Source organism: Dufourea novaeangliae, unplaced genomic scaffold (genome assembly GCF_001272555.1).
Source record: "Dufourea novaeangliae isolate 0120121106 unplaced genomic scaffold, ASM127255v1 scaffold228, whole genome shotgun sequence".
In the NCBI taxonomy this organism is placed as follows: domain Eukaryota; kingdom Metazoa; phylum Arthropoda; class Insecta; order Hymenoptera; family Halictidae; genus Dufourea; species Dufourea novaeangliae.
Genome location: NW_015374150.1, coordinates 1,796,993 through 1,811,257, shown reverse-complemented (window position 1 = coordinate 1,811,257; position 14,265 = coordinate 1,796,993). Strand labels below are relative to the sequence as shown.

The 14,265-nt window shown below is 36.6% G+C and overlaps 2 protein-coding genes across 2 annotated transcripts; one reads left to right on the top strand and one right to left on the bottom strand.

Annotated features, from left to right (window-relative positions):
• Nucleotides 1-685: 685 nt before the first annotated feature.
• Nucleotides 686-2,593, bottom strand: LOC107191692 (2-oxoglutarate and iron-dependent oxygenase domain-containing protein 3-like). Its single transcript, XM_015580791.1, has 5 exons — nucleotides 2,316-2,593; nucleotides 1,517-1,954; nucleotides 1,245-1,398; nucleotides 1,057-1,183; nucleotides 686-980 (listed from the first exon to the last, which is right to left on the bottom strand). The coding sequence occupies exons 1-5, from the start codon at nucleotides 2,429-2,431 to the stop codon at nucleotides 829-831; spliced, it is 987 nt and encodes a 328-aa protein (XP_015436277.1). The 5' UTR covers nucleotides 2,432-2,593; the 3' UTR covers nucleotides 686-828.
• A 4,551-nt stretch (nucleotides 2,594-7,144) lies between these two features.
• On the top strand, nucleotides 7,145-11,235 carry LOC107191506 (serine/threonine-protein kinase ICK). The gene is made up of 9 exons (XM_015580569.1): nucleotides 7,145-7,306; nucleotides 7,569-7,690; nucleotides 7,904-8,116; nucleotides 8,279-8,626; nucleotides 9,121-9,282; nucleotides 9,570-9,701; nucleotides 9,847-10,107; nucleotides 10,832-11,043; nucleotides 11,123-11,235. The coding sequence occupies exons 1-9, from the start codon at nucleotides 7,145-7,147 to the stop codon at nucleotides 11,233-11,235; spliced, it is 1,725 nt and encodes a 574-aa protein (XP_015436055.1).
• The last annotated feature ends 3,030 nt before the right edge of the window (nucleotides 11,236-14,265 follow it).

Genomic DNA, 14,265 nt, shown 5'->3' with positions numbered 1-14,265 from the left:
CGCATTAATTTATGAACCAACCTTCTATTCTCTAATCGTATATATTTTAAATTTATGAGAAGAAAGTAACTTTAGCGTTTTCTTTTTTAATTTGTAATAATTTGAGGTAGTACGAGCAGGTATTACTATGATTATTTAGTGGATCTTATGTATAAATATTTAAGTACTTTCAAAAATATCCGCTATAGGTCTTTCTAATGGTTTCTGGTGGACAAGTTACCATTATTTGGACATATAGAGCATATATGTATATATAAATATATATACATATATTTATTTTGTTCCATTATGCATTAATAAATGTTATTTCATATCTAGCTTTCTGGTATACCATGACAATTTTTACATGATAGAAGTATGTGCAAAACATTAAACAAAAATTTTATACGGTAAAAACCACATTTGAAGTCTTTTCAATATTTCCAATTTCAGTGTTGTACATTTTTATAAACAGTGTATCCGAACAAAAATCTCCGTCTCTTGCACATAACATACTTAATGCTTTTTTAAGGGCAAACATTTATACTGTTTTTTCATTGCCAATGATAAGTTTGTTAAATAATAAAAATGTAAATGTTTGCAATTACTTCGATTGGCATTGAATATTTGCAATCTTCGTTTGTTATATGTTACATCTCTTCTTGTATTATATGGATAAGTAAATAAAGAACATTCAATAAGTTAAGACAATTTTACAAGTAGATTTACCAGTTTATACAGAAATACGACTTTCATTTTTTTTTTAAAGAAACAATTTATTTAAAAAAGAGATCCCTAAACATCAGTTGTAGAAAATTAAGTGGAATGTAAGTTTCATACATAATAAGTTTACGTTGGTTGTTTTGTACGGTAATTTGGATCGGATACTGCAGCGTTTGAATCACAGGTGAACGACACGGTCAATGCATACCGAATTCCGGACTGCACTTTTTCAACTGCATGTAAATTTTCACTACCTGAAGTAAACATAGACACCCTACCTGCAGAATAAATTTGTAATTGGAATTATTTTCGTTTCACTGTTACATATTACTCCTCGTTACAACAGTTATTTACCTTTTCGAGGTTCCACTGTTGTATTAACATGGTCTTTATCCATGAATATGAATCGACCTCCCTCAAAATCTCTTCCAAAATCATTCAGATAAAGTAAAGATGTATAATGAAATGATTTGTATGTTTCCTACAACAGAAATTGTGTTGATGAATGTAGTAACCAGGTACTATGTAATCAATTTATATACCTTGTCAACATGTGGATGCCAGTACTCATCATGTATTGTTTTTGCAGATGCATTAGTCATTCGTGAAAAGAATGTAGGACTTGTTAAGTATATTTTATTAGCGGGTACTCCAAAGTTATGTGCTACTGCGTGTTGTATCTTAGTTTTTACTACTCTATAAATATAAAGTACTATTTAGTAGGGAAAAATTAAAGGGAATATAATGAATGTACTAGCTCAAATTTCACTATTTACGTTTTTCTCTTATAAATAAATGTCAGAAATTGACATACTTATAGATTGCTAGATCTGCACTATTAAATATCTTTTTAGCTTCTGGTAAGGTATAAACATCAATGAAACCTTTCCCTTTGCTCAGTGCACCAGAATGAAGATCCAAGATACTTGCACCTCCATCAGAACCACCCAAATTTAATCCAGTAATTGCCATCCTTAACAAAATATCTGTTTCTGTTGACGATACTAATTTATCACTGACTATTCTTCCACACTTTTCTGGTGTACATTCAGGATATTCAGTTACTTCTGCTTTATAATCATTTGAACATTCAACATATTGTGTACGGCTTAGCAGAACTTCTTTCTGTTTTGCAAAATAAACTTCTTTACCCTGTTTGCTATTATACCATACTATGAACAGTACTGCAAGTATTAGGGCACACCGTGACCATACTCTCTGATATGGAAATGTCACAGATGGCCCATATTTTCTGAAAAATGATACATATTTCAAATTTCACCATTGAATTGACTGCAGATGTTTATGCAACTTGCTTTGCAATATCAAAGATTAAACAAAAATCTATTTTATTCTCATTAGGAATTTCAATAGATCAACAATAAAACGGAAAATGTCATGGTTCCTAATTTTGTCAGTTCTTAATGCATAAACATTCATAGTCTATTCCCACAACAAAAAATTATTATAGTTAACCTAGACAATACGTATTTATAATTTACATCATTAACCATTAAAGTATTATCTGCAATTTATATTAACATTCAATAATAAAGAAAAGTTAACGATTCATCGTAAACTACATAAGAAACACAATGCTCAATTTTACATACAAATTGACATTCTCTTTCAGTGCTTCTTTCGCATTCTCCGTAGTTTTCTCTTCCTTCTGACTAGTTTTCTCTTTTTTTATTTGTTTCTTTTTCCCTTTTTTAACCTCCTGCGACATTTTGCGATATTTTCAACAAAATTATTTACACTAACAACATTTCACTGTCCTACACGTAAATATGTGACACAGAACATCAGCTTGCAGCGTTCTGTATCATAATCTATGGCCAATGATACAATTGGATATGATTTATAATTCGAACGTGTAAGTCAGCAAGGATATATTATCGTAACCAATATTATTACAGTAATCATTTTTCGATATTAAAAATATCGACATATGTTCACGTGTGATTCTAAGAATATTGACCAATATTGACGTCAACATTATGGTGTCATTTCTGACACCTGCTGATACCCTAAAGAATTAGCACGCTTCGTTCTTGCTCGAATCGAATGTATACATTGAAAATACTAAAAGAAAACAGCTTCACGGATGGTGTTACTAATTCTCAAATTATTCTGCTTTTCAAAAAGGTACAAAATTATAATATACTTTTTACGAAGATACAGGTGTAAACATTTTATGGACTATGTTTTTCTAACGTTCTAACATATTCATTACTCATTCGATTCTTCTGATCACAGTACATTTTCATTTCACGATTCTATAAATACTTATGAATAAGTATGAATAATTTGATACACATTTCTATTGACACTTTTTACGATCTAAAAGTATATATTTATATACATATACATATACGTCTCGGCCACTTTAATGCAAATCATATGTGCATCGATCACTTGTTAGTGCTTACAACTGTTATGTGAAGAAAAAGTATGCAAGAACGTGTCGTAGTTTTTCATGAAAAGAAAAAAAAAAGGAGAACATGTGGCTTGATAGCGTGGAACCACCTAGTATATGGTTCACATAAATAATTTAAAACGAAACTAATAAGTTTCTTTTCGATATATGCAATATACTCAGATTTCGGAAAAAAAAACTAGTAACAGAAATGGAATTTATATGTACAGTTCGATCAACAAGTCTAATCCTAAATCGACTGACAAACGTATAAAAAAATGGATATTGATACTTCAACGATTCGATTCAATGACAAACGGAGATCGAATAGTGACAAGGGGCTTGGGGTTTCTTCCACCAACCTCCGATAGTTCAAGTTTCAGTTAGTACTGGTAACCATGACTACACAGCGAAGTATGGCCGCTCGATTAACAGTTTGCCAGCGAGCGTTGCGCAGGAAAGTGATCAAGTACAAGTACGTGGAATGCTGGCGATTCAAGGCGTGATCCTTCTCGTAAGTGAATTTTTGATTATCTGCAAAACCACAATCGGGACACATTCGTCAAACTTTACATCTCTCATCTTTGCCGCCTGTTCGTCGTGGCACTTCCGGTTTTGACTGGCGTGCGGGGAAACATACTTACAGGCGTCGTTGATATTCGGAAGTTTTAGGGATTGTTTATTATTGTTAGCAAAAACTATCCATCGAGACTTGTTTTACTAGTTTTATCAACTACGTACATCTGTCTCAATTCACCCAGGGATTCACACTGTAAACGATCCTTCTGTTTCATAGAATTTCTTGAAATATGCCCTCCAAACAGTTTCCTGCGCGCTAACCTACCGAATTTTCAAAAAATTCGAATACTATGACAATGTTCCTACTGTGCGATAAATTGTCGCAGACACGAAAATATTTTTAGACGCTTATTATTTTCATTTAATTTCAGCATAATTTTGTGGTAGCGTACTGTATAGAATCATGCAAAACATTGCCATCTTCACCGGCTACGTCAGAGCTTTTACAAACAAAAGCTCTTCATTCACGTGTACCTCATCCAATACTAATACATTACGAATCATTCTAGAATTTGCAGTTTTACGTACACATCAGATTTTCAGTTATTGTCTTCTTATTTATTCCCAGACTATGTTTGTAACGACAAGAATTTCTAAAGTTCGAGTCAGAGATTCGAGTAAACGAAAGTTGCGAAAGAACAGTAGCCGTTCGGTAAACAAACTACAGCTGATGTCTATACAAATTGTCACTCTCGAGGCTGTAAGCTTCACCAATAATCATGTCATGACACATGATCGTGAAAGCCTCTACTTACGAGATTCCTGAAACAGTATCTATTTCTTTTTTAGTACCACACGAACGGTTAAAAGTTCCCGTAAACACGATTCCAACCGTTTTCGTCCACATATTTTCTCGGAACATATCGCGAGACCCAAGCAAATCTATATTCTCGCATGTTCTACCAGGTTGCCCCCGGTGGTAGATTGTCCGCATGCGAACGTTAAGAAAATGCTAATCTCTCGAAGCAGTGGCCCCCGGCTGGGCTGTTTCTCCCGCGCCTTCTAGGGCAAAGTCGTTTGTTAATCCCCTTTCGGGAGGACGTAACTGGGTTATCGTGCGCGCTGGTCAGAAACATGGAGAGGAGGGTTGATGTATCGTTCTTACGTCAGAAAATGTCAAACATCGAGTGGAAAGTGGCAAAGTCGTGTCGTAGTTCTACCACCCGGTAAGCGTAGAAAGAATCGAACACACATCTAGGCTTTGTTAATTTTAATAGGGTGTAAACGACAGGCTACTCTATACCTCCTTTCGTCGTTACCTGTCTTTTTCGTATTTACATACGTACTTACACGCTCGTTTTATCGATACGTTACGTGGGGCAGCCAGGTGTGTGTATAGAATATATCGTAACTGGAGAATGATGGAATCGATTGTCTACCACGGAACAAATCATTCCTTAATGAGCCTGTCGGGAACCTTTTTACGCGGGGAACAGTATATAGAACTACTGGGTTCTTCAAATAGAATAGATGAATAGAAAATCCAATATTGAAGGAGCAATTGCTATCTCCAAATAAGGTCTCCTATCGAGAAGGTGTAGCGGACCAGCTGTATAGAATACAATAACCATGTGCAATTACAGTAATTTTTACTATTCACTCTAGTTCCTATCTCAAATTCTTTCGAAGAGTATTATTAATTTGAAGGTGCTACAACTTTCGTGGTCGCACTGACTAAGGGTTCGCTATGTTTCGTCCACCGACTGTATTCCTTCGACTTTATGCCACTGGTGAGTCAACTTCCGGACCCTCAATTAACCCTCCCACGGCCTTCAAAAGTTTCCTTTAATCCAGTCACTGATATACTCCTGTAGTTTCATTCGACTTCACTATACATCATTTCTTTCACCCTTTGATGACCAGACCCTTGAATTGTAATCTCAAAATTATGAGACTGATATATATGTTGTATCTTGTTATTTTGAAGTCGAACATATCAATATTATATCAGCTTATTTTGTAACTTTTATAAACATTTATTTTAAACTCTTTTCCGTCCAAACACCTCTTCTCGGACAAAAAATTATTATAGTATTGAACTGTACGCAGACAGAGTACACGTGGGTGTTTAACAAAATCCGGACATCGATCCTGAAACGATCGGTGTCATTGTTTCGAGTGAAACACCTGAAACTCAGTTATCAGCATGCAGGTCGTAGGCATTTCTAACGGTTTTTTCGCGGACTATACAGGCATTAAACGTGTGCTGTTCCATATTTCACGAGCGGTATGTCAACGTTTTCTTGCACATTTGCAGTCGCAGTTAGCGACGAAACGAAACGTGGGTCTTTGACATATTTGTGTACGATTAAACCTGCTTTCGTATAAGTTCTTCTTCATATAAAACAATAATCTAAGGGGCTCTGCGGTATATTTATTAAAATTTTCCAAGTAGAATAATCGGGATTAGTCGAAGTTGTTCCTAATCTTGAATCACTGAAATTTACAATCTTTTCGGATTGAGGTCAATGACGTTTACTCCGTGGTCGTCGAAGGTTAAACCGTCTACAAACCGGAGATCGAATGAAATTTACTACAGCAGCGTTATGATTTCACGGTCGATCATGTGTGTGTGTATAGTCTTTACCGAAGTCGCGATATATCCAACATTAATGTAAACTTATATCCAGTCTTTGGCAAACATAATAATATTTTTTTTACGTTTTCGTGTTTTCGAACGATCTATAAGATAGGGGCTCCTATAATTATCAAATTCTAATTAGAAAAATATCAGAACACGCTTATCGGTATGAAGTGTGGTTCCCGATAGATCGAATCCACGGGATCTTCCGTAATTACATCATCGTTCGGACGGCGAAACGATTTAAAGACGAAAATTTTCCGATCAGAATCACCGAAAACATAAACACTTGCTCGATAAATGACCGCCGAAAATAAATACGAAACGAGACCATCTACACGATTTCGATCCAGTTTTATCGATCCGTCGCCGGAAGATACGAAAGTTTCGGATCGAACGTAGAATGAAACATTCGCGGAACAATTAAAGGTTAACGTCGTCTCGTTTTATACCCTCAAAAAAAAAAAAAAAGAACAGGAATGTATAAGCTATAGCTTGTGCCCGGCCCGACCATCGTTAAAAATCAATATTAAACAACTTGTAGATCGGCGACGAAAGGTCGACTCGCATTCCGTATTAATGGCGACACGTGGAGAAACCGATTACGCACGATTGAAATAAGATATTTCGATTCGCCCGCTGGCTATTCCTCTACTATCTCTGGCGCTTCAACAATGGTCTAATTACATAAAATTATACGTTTTAATAAAATACAGTGTAATGAAAAAAAAAGAAAAGCAGACGTCTGAAATGTTTGTATTTCAGGAATTACTATGATGCAACAGGCTGCATCCCGACGGTCGAGCCAGCTGAGAAGCTGAAGATTTTCAACGAATAACCTAATTAAGTGATAACCCGCGCAAATGACGATGAACCGATACATCACGTTGAACCAACTGGGCGACGGAACGTTTGGTTCCGTCGTTCTTGGCGAACGCATAGACACGGGGGAGAAGGTCGCGATCAAACGGATGAAGAGGAAGTATTATTCCTGGGAGGAGGCGATGAATCTCCGAGAAGTTAAAGTAAGGGATACAAATTTTTCGAGAGATATCCTATAAAATGGATAAAGTATAAATGAAGAAGATCAACTGAAAAATGTTTCCCGACAGCGTTGATTTAAATATCCACTTGCAACAAAATTGAATTGAATTTAAGGGTATACACTATTATCATAAAATTTCTTTTCCCGAGAAATGAAAAGTAACTGAAAAATCAGACACACTAAGTACAACTGGTGAAACGATTGAAAAAATAAATGGTACATACACATCTCTTGTTTTGCAGTCATTGAAGAAGCTCAGCCACGCAAACGTAGTCAAGCTGAAAGAAGTCATCCGGGAGAACGACGTGCTCTACTTTGTCTTCGAGTACATGAAAGAGAATCTATATCAGCTGATGAAGGACAGGTACCGTATGATTAGTATCTACCACGCATATTTCAACAGTCCATTTTCAATTTCGACATCGTTGGTATCCTTAAAACGACCTGACATTATACGACCCTTGACAGTCCTGGCGAAAAGAAACACCTACGGTTCCACCCAATTACCGATTGTGTAACACACACGTTTGACTTTTTCTTAAGACACGATGATGATGACGATCCATTGCAATAATAGGGATAAACTCTTCCCGGAACCGGTGATCCGAAACATCGTCTACCAGGTGTTACAAGGACTTGCGTTCATGCATAAACATGGGTTCTTCCATCGCGACATGAAACCGGAAAATTTATTATGCATGGGACCTGAATTGGTGAAGATCGCCGACTTCGGATTGGCCAGGGAGATACGGTCAAGGCCGCCATACACGGATTACGTGTCCACGAGATGGTAACTGAATATACCATGAATGGATGTGAAATAATCGTTAAAGTTAAGAAGATGTCACAAAAACAAATCAGAATACTGTTACAAAAACAAATCAAAATACTGTTGAAAATTAATACTTTATCATTTGAATTTCGAGGAACTCAATGATACCTCGTGTTTCAGGTATAGAGCACCGGAAGTGCTGCTCCATTCGACGACTTACAACAGCCCAATCGATATCTGGGCGGTAGGTTGTATTATGGCTGAATTATACACGTTCCGGCCGTTGTTTCCTGGCAAGAGCGAGATCGATGAGATCTTCAAGATTTGCTCGGTGATCGGCACACCCGAGAAGGACGATTGGCCAGACGGTTATCAGTTGGCCGCCGCGATGAATTTCAGGTTTCCAAACTTCACACGTACATCGTTGAGCGTTCTGATACCAAACGCCAGCCCAGAGGCGGTGATAATCATGGAAGACATGTTACAATGGAACCCGATAAAGAGACCCACCGCACAACAGTCTCTGAGGTACAGCTAAAATCTCGATAGATCGACTGGCCACTAGAAGTCGATTTAAGGGGTCATTACGGAGAAAAATACAGAGTGTAATCAAAAGCAGCTTGTTAGTATTTATTGAACTACTTATAAATAATGTAAAAAAAATTAAAAAAAGTATTTCCATGGCGCTTCATGAATTTTACACTTATGTCATAGAGACACCGTTTTTTTGTGATGTCACTTTCATGCTAGGAAATATCTTAAAACAAAACACAATAACATTTTTTGACATTATTTATAAGTAGTTCAATAAATACTAACAAGATGCATCCGATTACAGATTGTATTTACCGAGAAAAAAGTCTCTAAAGTAATGTACCTATGTACGTATGTACCTATGTACCCTTACCATCTAAATAATGTACCTAAGTAATGTACCTATTACCATCTAAGTAATGTACCTATGTACGTATGTACCTATGTACCCTTGTACGTTTAATTTATAAAAGTATTTCTCTCCCTAGGTATCCATACTTTCAAGTGCATGGTCCGCGTGTGATCAACAGCAAAAAGATCGGAATCACGTCCCATCGAGACCTGGTCCTGAACAAAGTGAATCTTCCGCCACCGATACAGAAACAGTACAACTATCCCCAAGACGCTCTCGAAGACTCCTTAGAAGCTAGGTAGTTCACATAAATTGCAACGCTTCTCATTCCCCATTATAGGAGAAGGTTCCCGAATTTGCATCAGTTTGGATCACTAGTGTTTACGTCGTATGATAGACGATATAAAAAATGATAGTGGTGATTGCACTAACTTAGTATACATATAAGTAACACATACTATCAATCACACGAAGTAAACATTTACACATGACAAGCTACAATAGTGGTCCAACTTAGGCAATTTCCAAATTCCGTAACCTTCCCTTACTACATAATTATTATAACATCGATTTGTCTGGTTTCAGAGCACAAGAGAAACTAGGACAGTCGCAACAACAACAACAGCAACCGATGCTACCGCTCCTGAACCACAACAATTACGCGCGCGAAAACAATATCCCAAAGTGGGATGAGGATGATTTTGCCGAGCTTCTTGGGTGCGTTGCCCGAATTTCGTAAATGAAACAAATAAGAAAAAAGAAAATTACAAAGAAACCGGGTGTTAGAATCGGACACCTCGTCTGTCCGTCGCGGACACATGTAACCGTTATGTATTCTAATCCCTCTGTGTATCCACGTCAGAAGCAAGATCGTTCCCGAGAACGTGAACGTAAAGCTTGCCCCCGATCGAGTGTACAAAGAGAACCGTGCCAATTGGAATGGCAATTATATGCCGGATAATCCAGGTGGTAACTGGACGTTACCACCGTCGTGGAACGAGCCGACCCCGTTGAACTGGGAACAACCGCAGGCGAACCTGAAGAACGGTCGCAAGGTCTCGGCGAAACAGCACTACCACCTGGCTCGGTACGTCACTGGGCCGAACACAAGCATGTCGTCCAGGTATCGAATGTTCCTAAACCGTGTACTACCCCCGAACCCCTATTCGCTGATACTCGTGCTTGGATATACGCTGGTCTGCTGTCTCGTTTGGCGAGAGAAGCTTCACGAGCACACCGCTTGTATGATTCAATTTCTGGCAACGGAATCGCGGGAAACATTCGAGCGTCTAAAAAATTGCCTTTTCATTGCACAGACTGATCTATTTCATGTTAAAGACCAAACGTCGAGGATCCCTTGCCTCGAGGACGTATCGAACCTTCTATTCGATGCTGTAACATTTGTTCGTACTGGCTGTCTTGAGATTGTGAATGAAATGTTGTATTTGAAGCACGTCGTGGTCGTGACGATTCTTCGACGTGTCGCGTCTATCTTCCAAAGTGTCTGTGACTTGCATCAACTGGTGCTCCAGTTTGAATATTGGAACTGTTTGAGCCAAATCTTTCAGCTGTGTCTCGATAACTTTCTCTTCTTGTAATTGTCCGCTTGTTTTTCTTCTGAGATCATGAAGTAGATTACAAAGGCGTTTACTGACTTTTGTCTTTTTTTTATCTATGTAACTAGAGAGTGGGTGAAGAGTAAAATCCCGTTGTAAATTCTCGTTTGTAAAATCAATGTGATGAATAAAACGAATGTAATATTTTCCAAGTACAATTCATCTGTTTGTTTCATTTGCTAGCGTTGTTTTTCTAATGATCGTTTTTTTTCTTTGCTTTTGCTATTAAAGGAACGGGGATTCCGACGCGAACCGATCTAGGTTGATGAGGAATCTAGTCGGTCAACCGTTGGAGAAGTACGAGGAATTCACAGATTCGTTTTGGGTACCGAGGAATTCAATCGAAAATCAAGCAAAACAGTATTACCTTCCAAGAAATCGTTACATTACAGATCAGACCTTGAGGTTGCCTTATCCTAGTGTTTACGGTACACAAACCATCAGTGAGTAACAAGTCGAAGACAACTCCGACTTTTATTTTATTGACTCTTTTTTTTTTATTAAATATCCGTTAATTTACAGAAAACACGAACAAAGGAACACTTCAACCGGGAGTGTACGGGAGTATGGTTAACCAGAAAGGCAGCGGAAGTCTTCATGGTCGAATCGACTGGGCTGCCAAGTACTTAAACTGACTACATTGAAACAGTTCTGTATAGCCTTACAATCGATACATCACATTTTCGTTGGGGCAACTTCAACTGTGATAGAATGATTATATGTCATTTCGTTGCATCGTGAAAGTGATTCATGTGAACCACACAGGATAATCCGAATGCCACGACGAGAATATAATTTACAGACGTCGATATATATAGCTCTTAAGAATGTAGTCACTTCACTGACTAATTATTTTTCAAGCTGTGTACAATTGATCACCGTTTTCTTTTCTTTTTTTAAAGAAATTCTGTCTTTTTAACTTTATTGACGAACACACTGTCGTATTATTTGTTGAGTAACCAGTATTTTAGTAATACTCTTATCGAAGTATTCAGTATATCATCCTTTCTTTTCGTTATACTTTTTTTTTATGTTATTTACTCGATATAGTGAAAATGTTACGAAAGACCAGTAATGATTAAATGATAACGATTAAGTGTGTAATGTTTGGTTCGTAAATAATAATAATAATAATAATTGGATAACGTATATATTAAAGGAAGTAACGTTTATGTATGTATATACATATTTATTGTTTGTACATATCGATTAATTCGCGATATGGAGTAACTTCTGATAGACGGATGATTAGTCAACAAAATTAATTGTGTGTGTCTCTACTTTGTCTTTTTATAAACGATCATGGTACTATCCGTCGTGTGCATATACGTATCAAGATTCGTACGGAAATTTACTCCATATCACGTCTGGTACAACGTTCGAGGAAAAAGGACACTACACGATGAAAAATATGAATTATAAAACCGAAATCATTCTCCGAATTTTCTACATATAATCTTTAAGAAAAAAAAAGCATCCTTATTCATCCATAGTTTACGATACCTCTCACTCATTTCGTTCGACTACCACGTGTGTCTTTATTTACTTGTCTTACAAACGGATATTTCTTAACATGTTTTCCTTCATAGATGGGTCGTGCCCGTTCGAGTATTCTTTTAATATAGTTTTGATAGATATATTTTGGAACTCATATGTTTAAGGTGTAAGTTTAAAAAGTAATAAAAAAATACGCTGCTGTCGCAGTAAGAAACGACGACTAAATAGTATGTATGTTATGTATAATATCTCACTCCCTATGATGCACTCACGAGTCGGAAGTGTTTCATAAAAAATATCTCGTCATCAAAGGAACATGTGACAAAATTCGTTTAAAAATTATACTCACTCCCGAGAATTTGCATTATAGTATTTATACACCAGTTCTTAACATATATATGAGACATAGTATTTCTTGAATTTTCACCTCTAAAAAACTTCGAAATCCGCAATAAGGGATATGTGAAAGAGTAAGTACTCGATACATATATCGTATCTTTCCCTGTATTTTAAACAAGCCCATTATTTTGTTCGTACTATTTCACGAAAAAGTTGGTAGACCATTTACCATTTGTATGAAAAACAAGATGGAAAACTGTGATACTATTCACGTATTCACGATACGGTTGAAAATCGATAACGATTAAGTGTATGTGTGTTGATGTGTGTGTGTATGTATATGGACAAGAAAATCTATGCAGTTCCTTGTGTGCCTCGTCTAAATGATCTCTCTAAGTCCTGCATTAAATACAAGAAATATATCTGTAAGCTGTTTGGATGGGTGGTACACTGGTGAATATTACGCATATACATTTATCCATTAATGTAATACAATTTTTTTATATTTGAAGTAATCCATCGGAACACGCTCGTAAAAAGGCTTTCCGAGAGTTAACGTATTCGCATACGTACACGATTCGTCGGTTAGTTTAAGTCCATTTAATTCACGAGCTTGGATGAGCTTCATTACATGATTCGTTAAAAAAAAAGAAGAAAAAAATGAAATTGAATCAAATAATCTACGCCCTTGTTAAAATTACTGGTTTAAATTCTATCGACGACGCGCGTCGAAATAGTAGTGATCTCAAGCCTGACACACGCATCGTGTTATCGTTAATTTCAATGCTATAAAGAATGAAAATTTGATTATAATATCTCCCACACAATCGTGGATATGTTTTGGGTTGGGGACACGTGTAGACAAATCTACGCGCTCGAAAGAGACAAATACTTCTTCTTCATCTTATACGGAAATATAACTTGTCTTACAGCTTATAATATCAACTACATCCGCGAAATGTAACAATCTCGTACAGAATATACTGTAATGCACCGATAACTTCGTCACGTAAATTTCCTATTTATCAACCACTGATACCTAACAAGTGCATCGCGCCGCGTCAGAATTATCAGGAAGGATCGTTACACCTTACGTAATCGTTTTAAAATCATTCCGGATAGTTCTACGGAAACGAAACTGAATGTAACAACTATAACCAATAAACTATATTTATCACGATCCTAAGGATAATCGATTTAATTCTTAAATAATATCTGATCCAACCCTAAGCGAATTCGCTTAATCCCATTGTTATTCTATATAGTTTATCAGGCAGAAACACTATTAACCAGAATATTTAAGGTTCGATAATAGAAATTTCGTAAAGTCAACTGAGATATTGACGATTATTGTTTCTGCCCATGTCGACAAATTATCGACCATTAATATTATTTAAGGATTAAAAGACATTCATTCTTTTGTACACATGCAACAAATTCGTATAGCCCTGTACACTCGAAATTTCCTCACCTTTAACAATAATATTTGACAAGCGATGGACAATTAAAAATTATTCACAACGGTATGAAAGGCACAATATCTTCGAAGAGAAACCAATTACAGTAACCGGAAGTTCAAAGAATGTATGTACCTAGCCGCCATATTTTTCTACGTCTATCGAGAGTAGAAGCGTTTCGTATTCGATCGGTGATTAGAAAATTTAATCGAAAACTCCGTTAAAACGTAATCAAAATTAGCTCGTTCACGTGGATCTCGATATTAGTCTGTTTTTGTTTCCTTTTATTGACTACCGTTCGTTATTCATTTAGAAAATATCCTTTGCCCATCGATTAGCATGTCATTAAAAATGTTCAAACAAAATGGACCG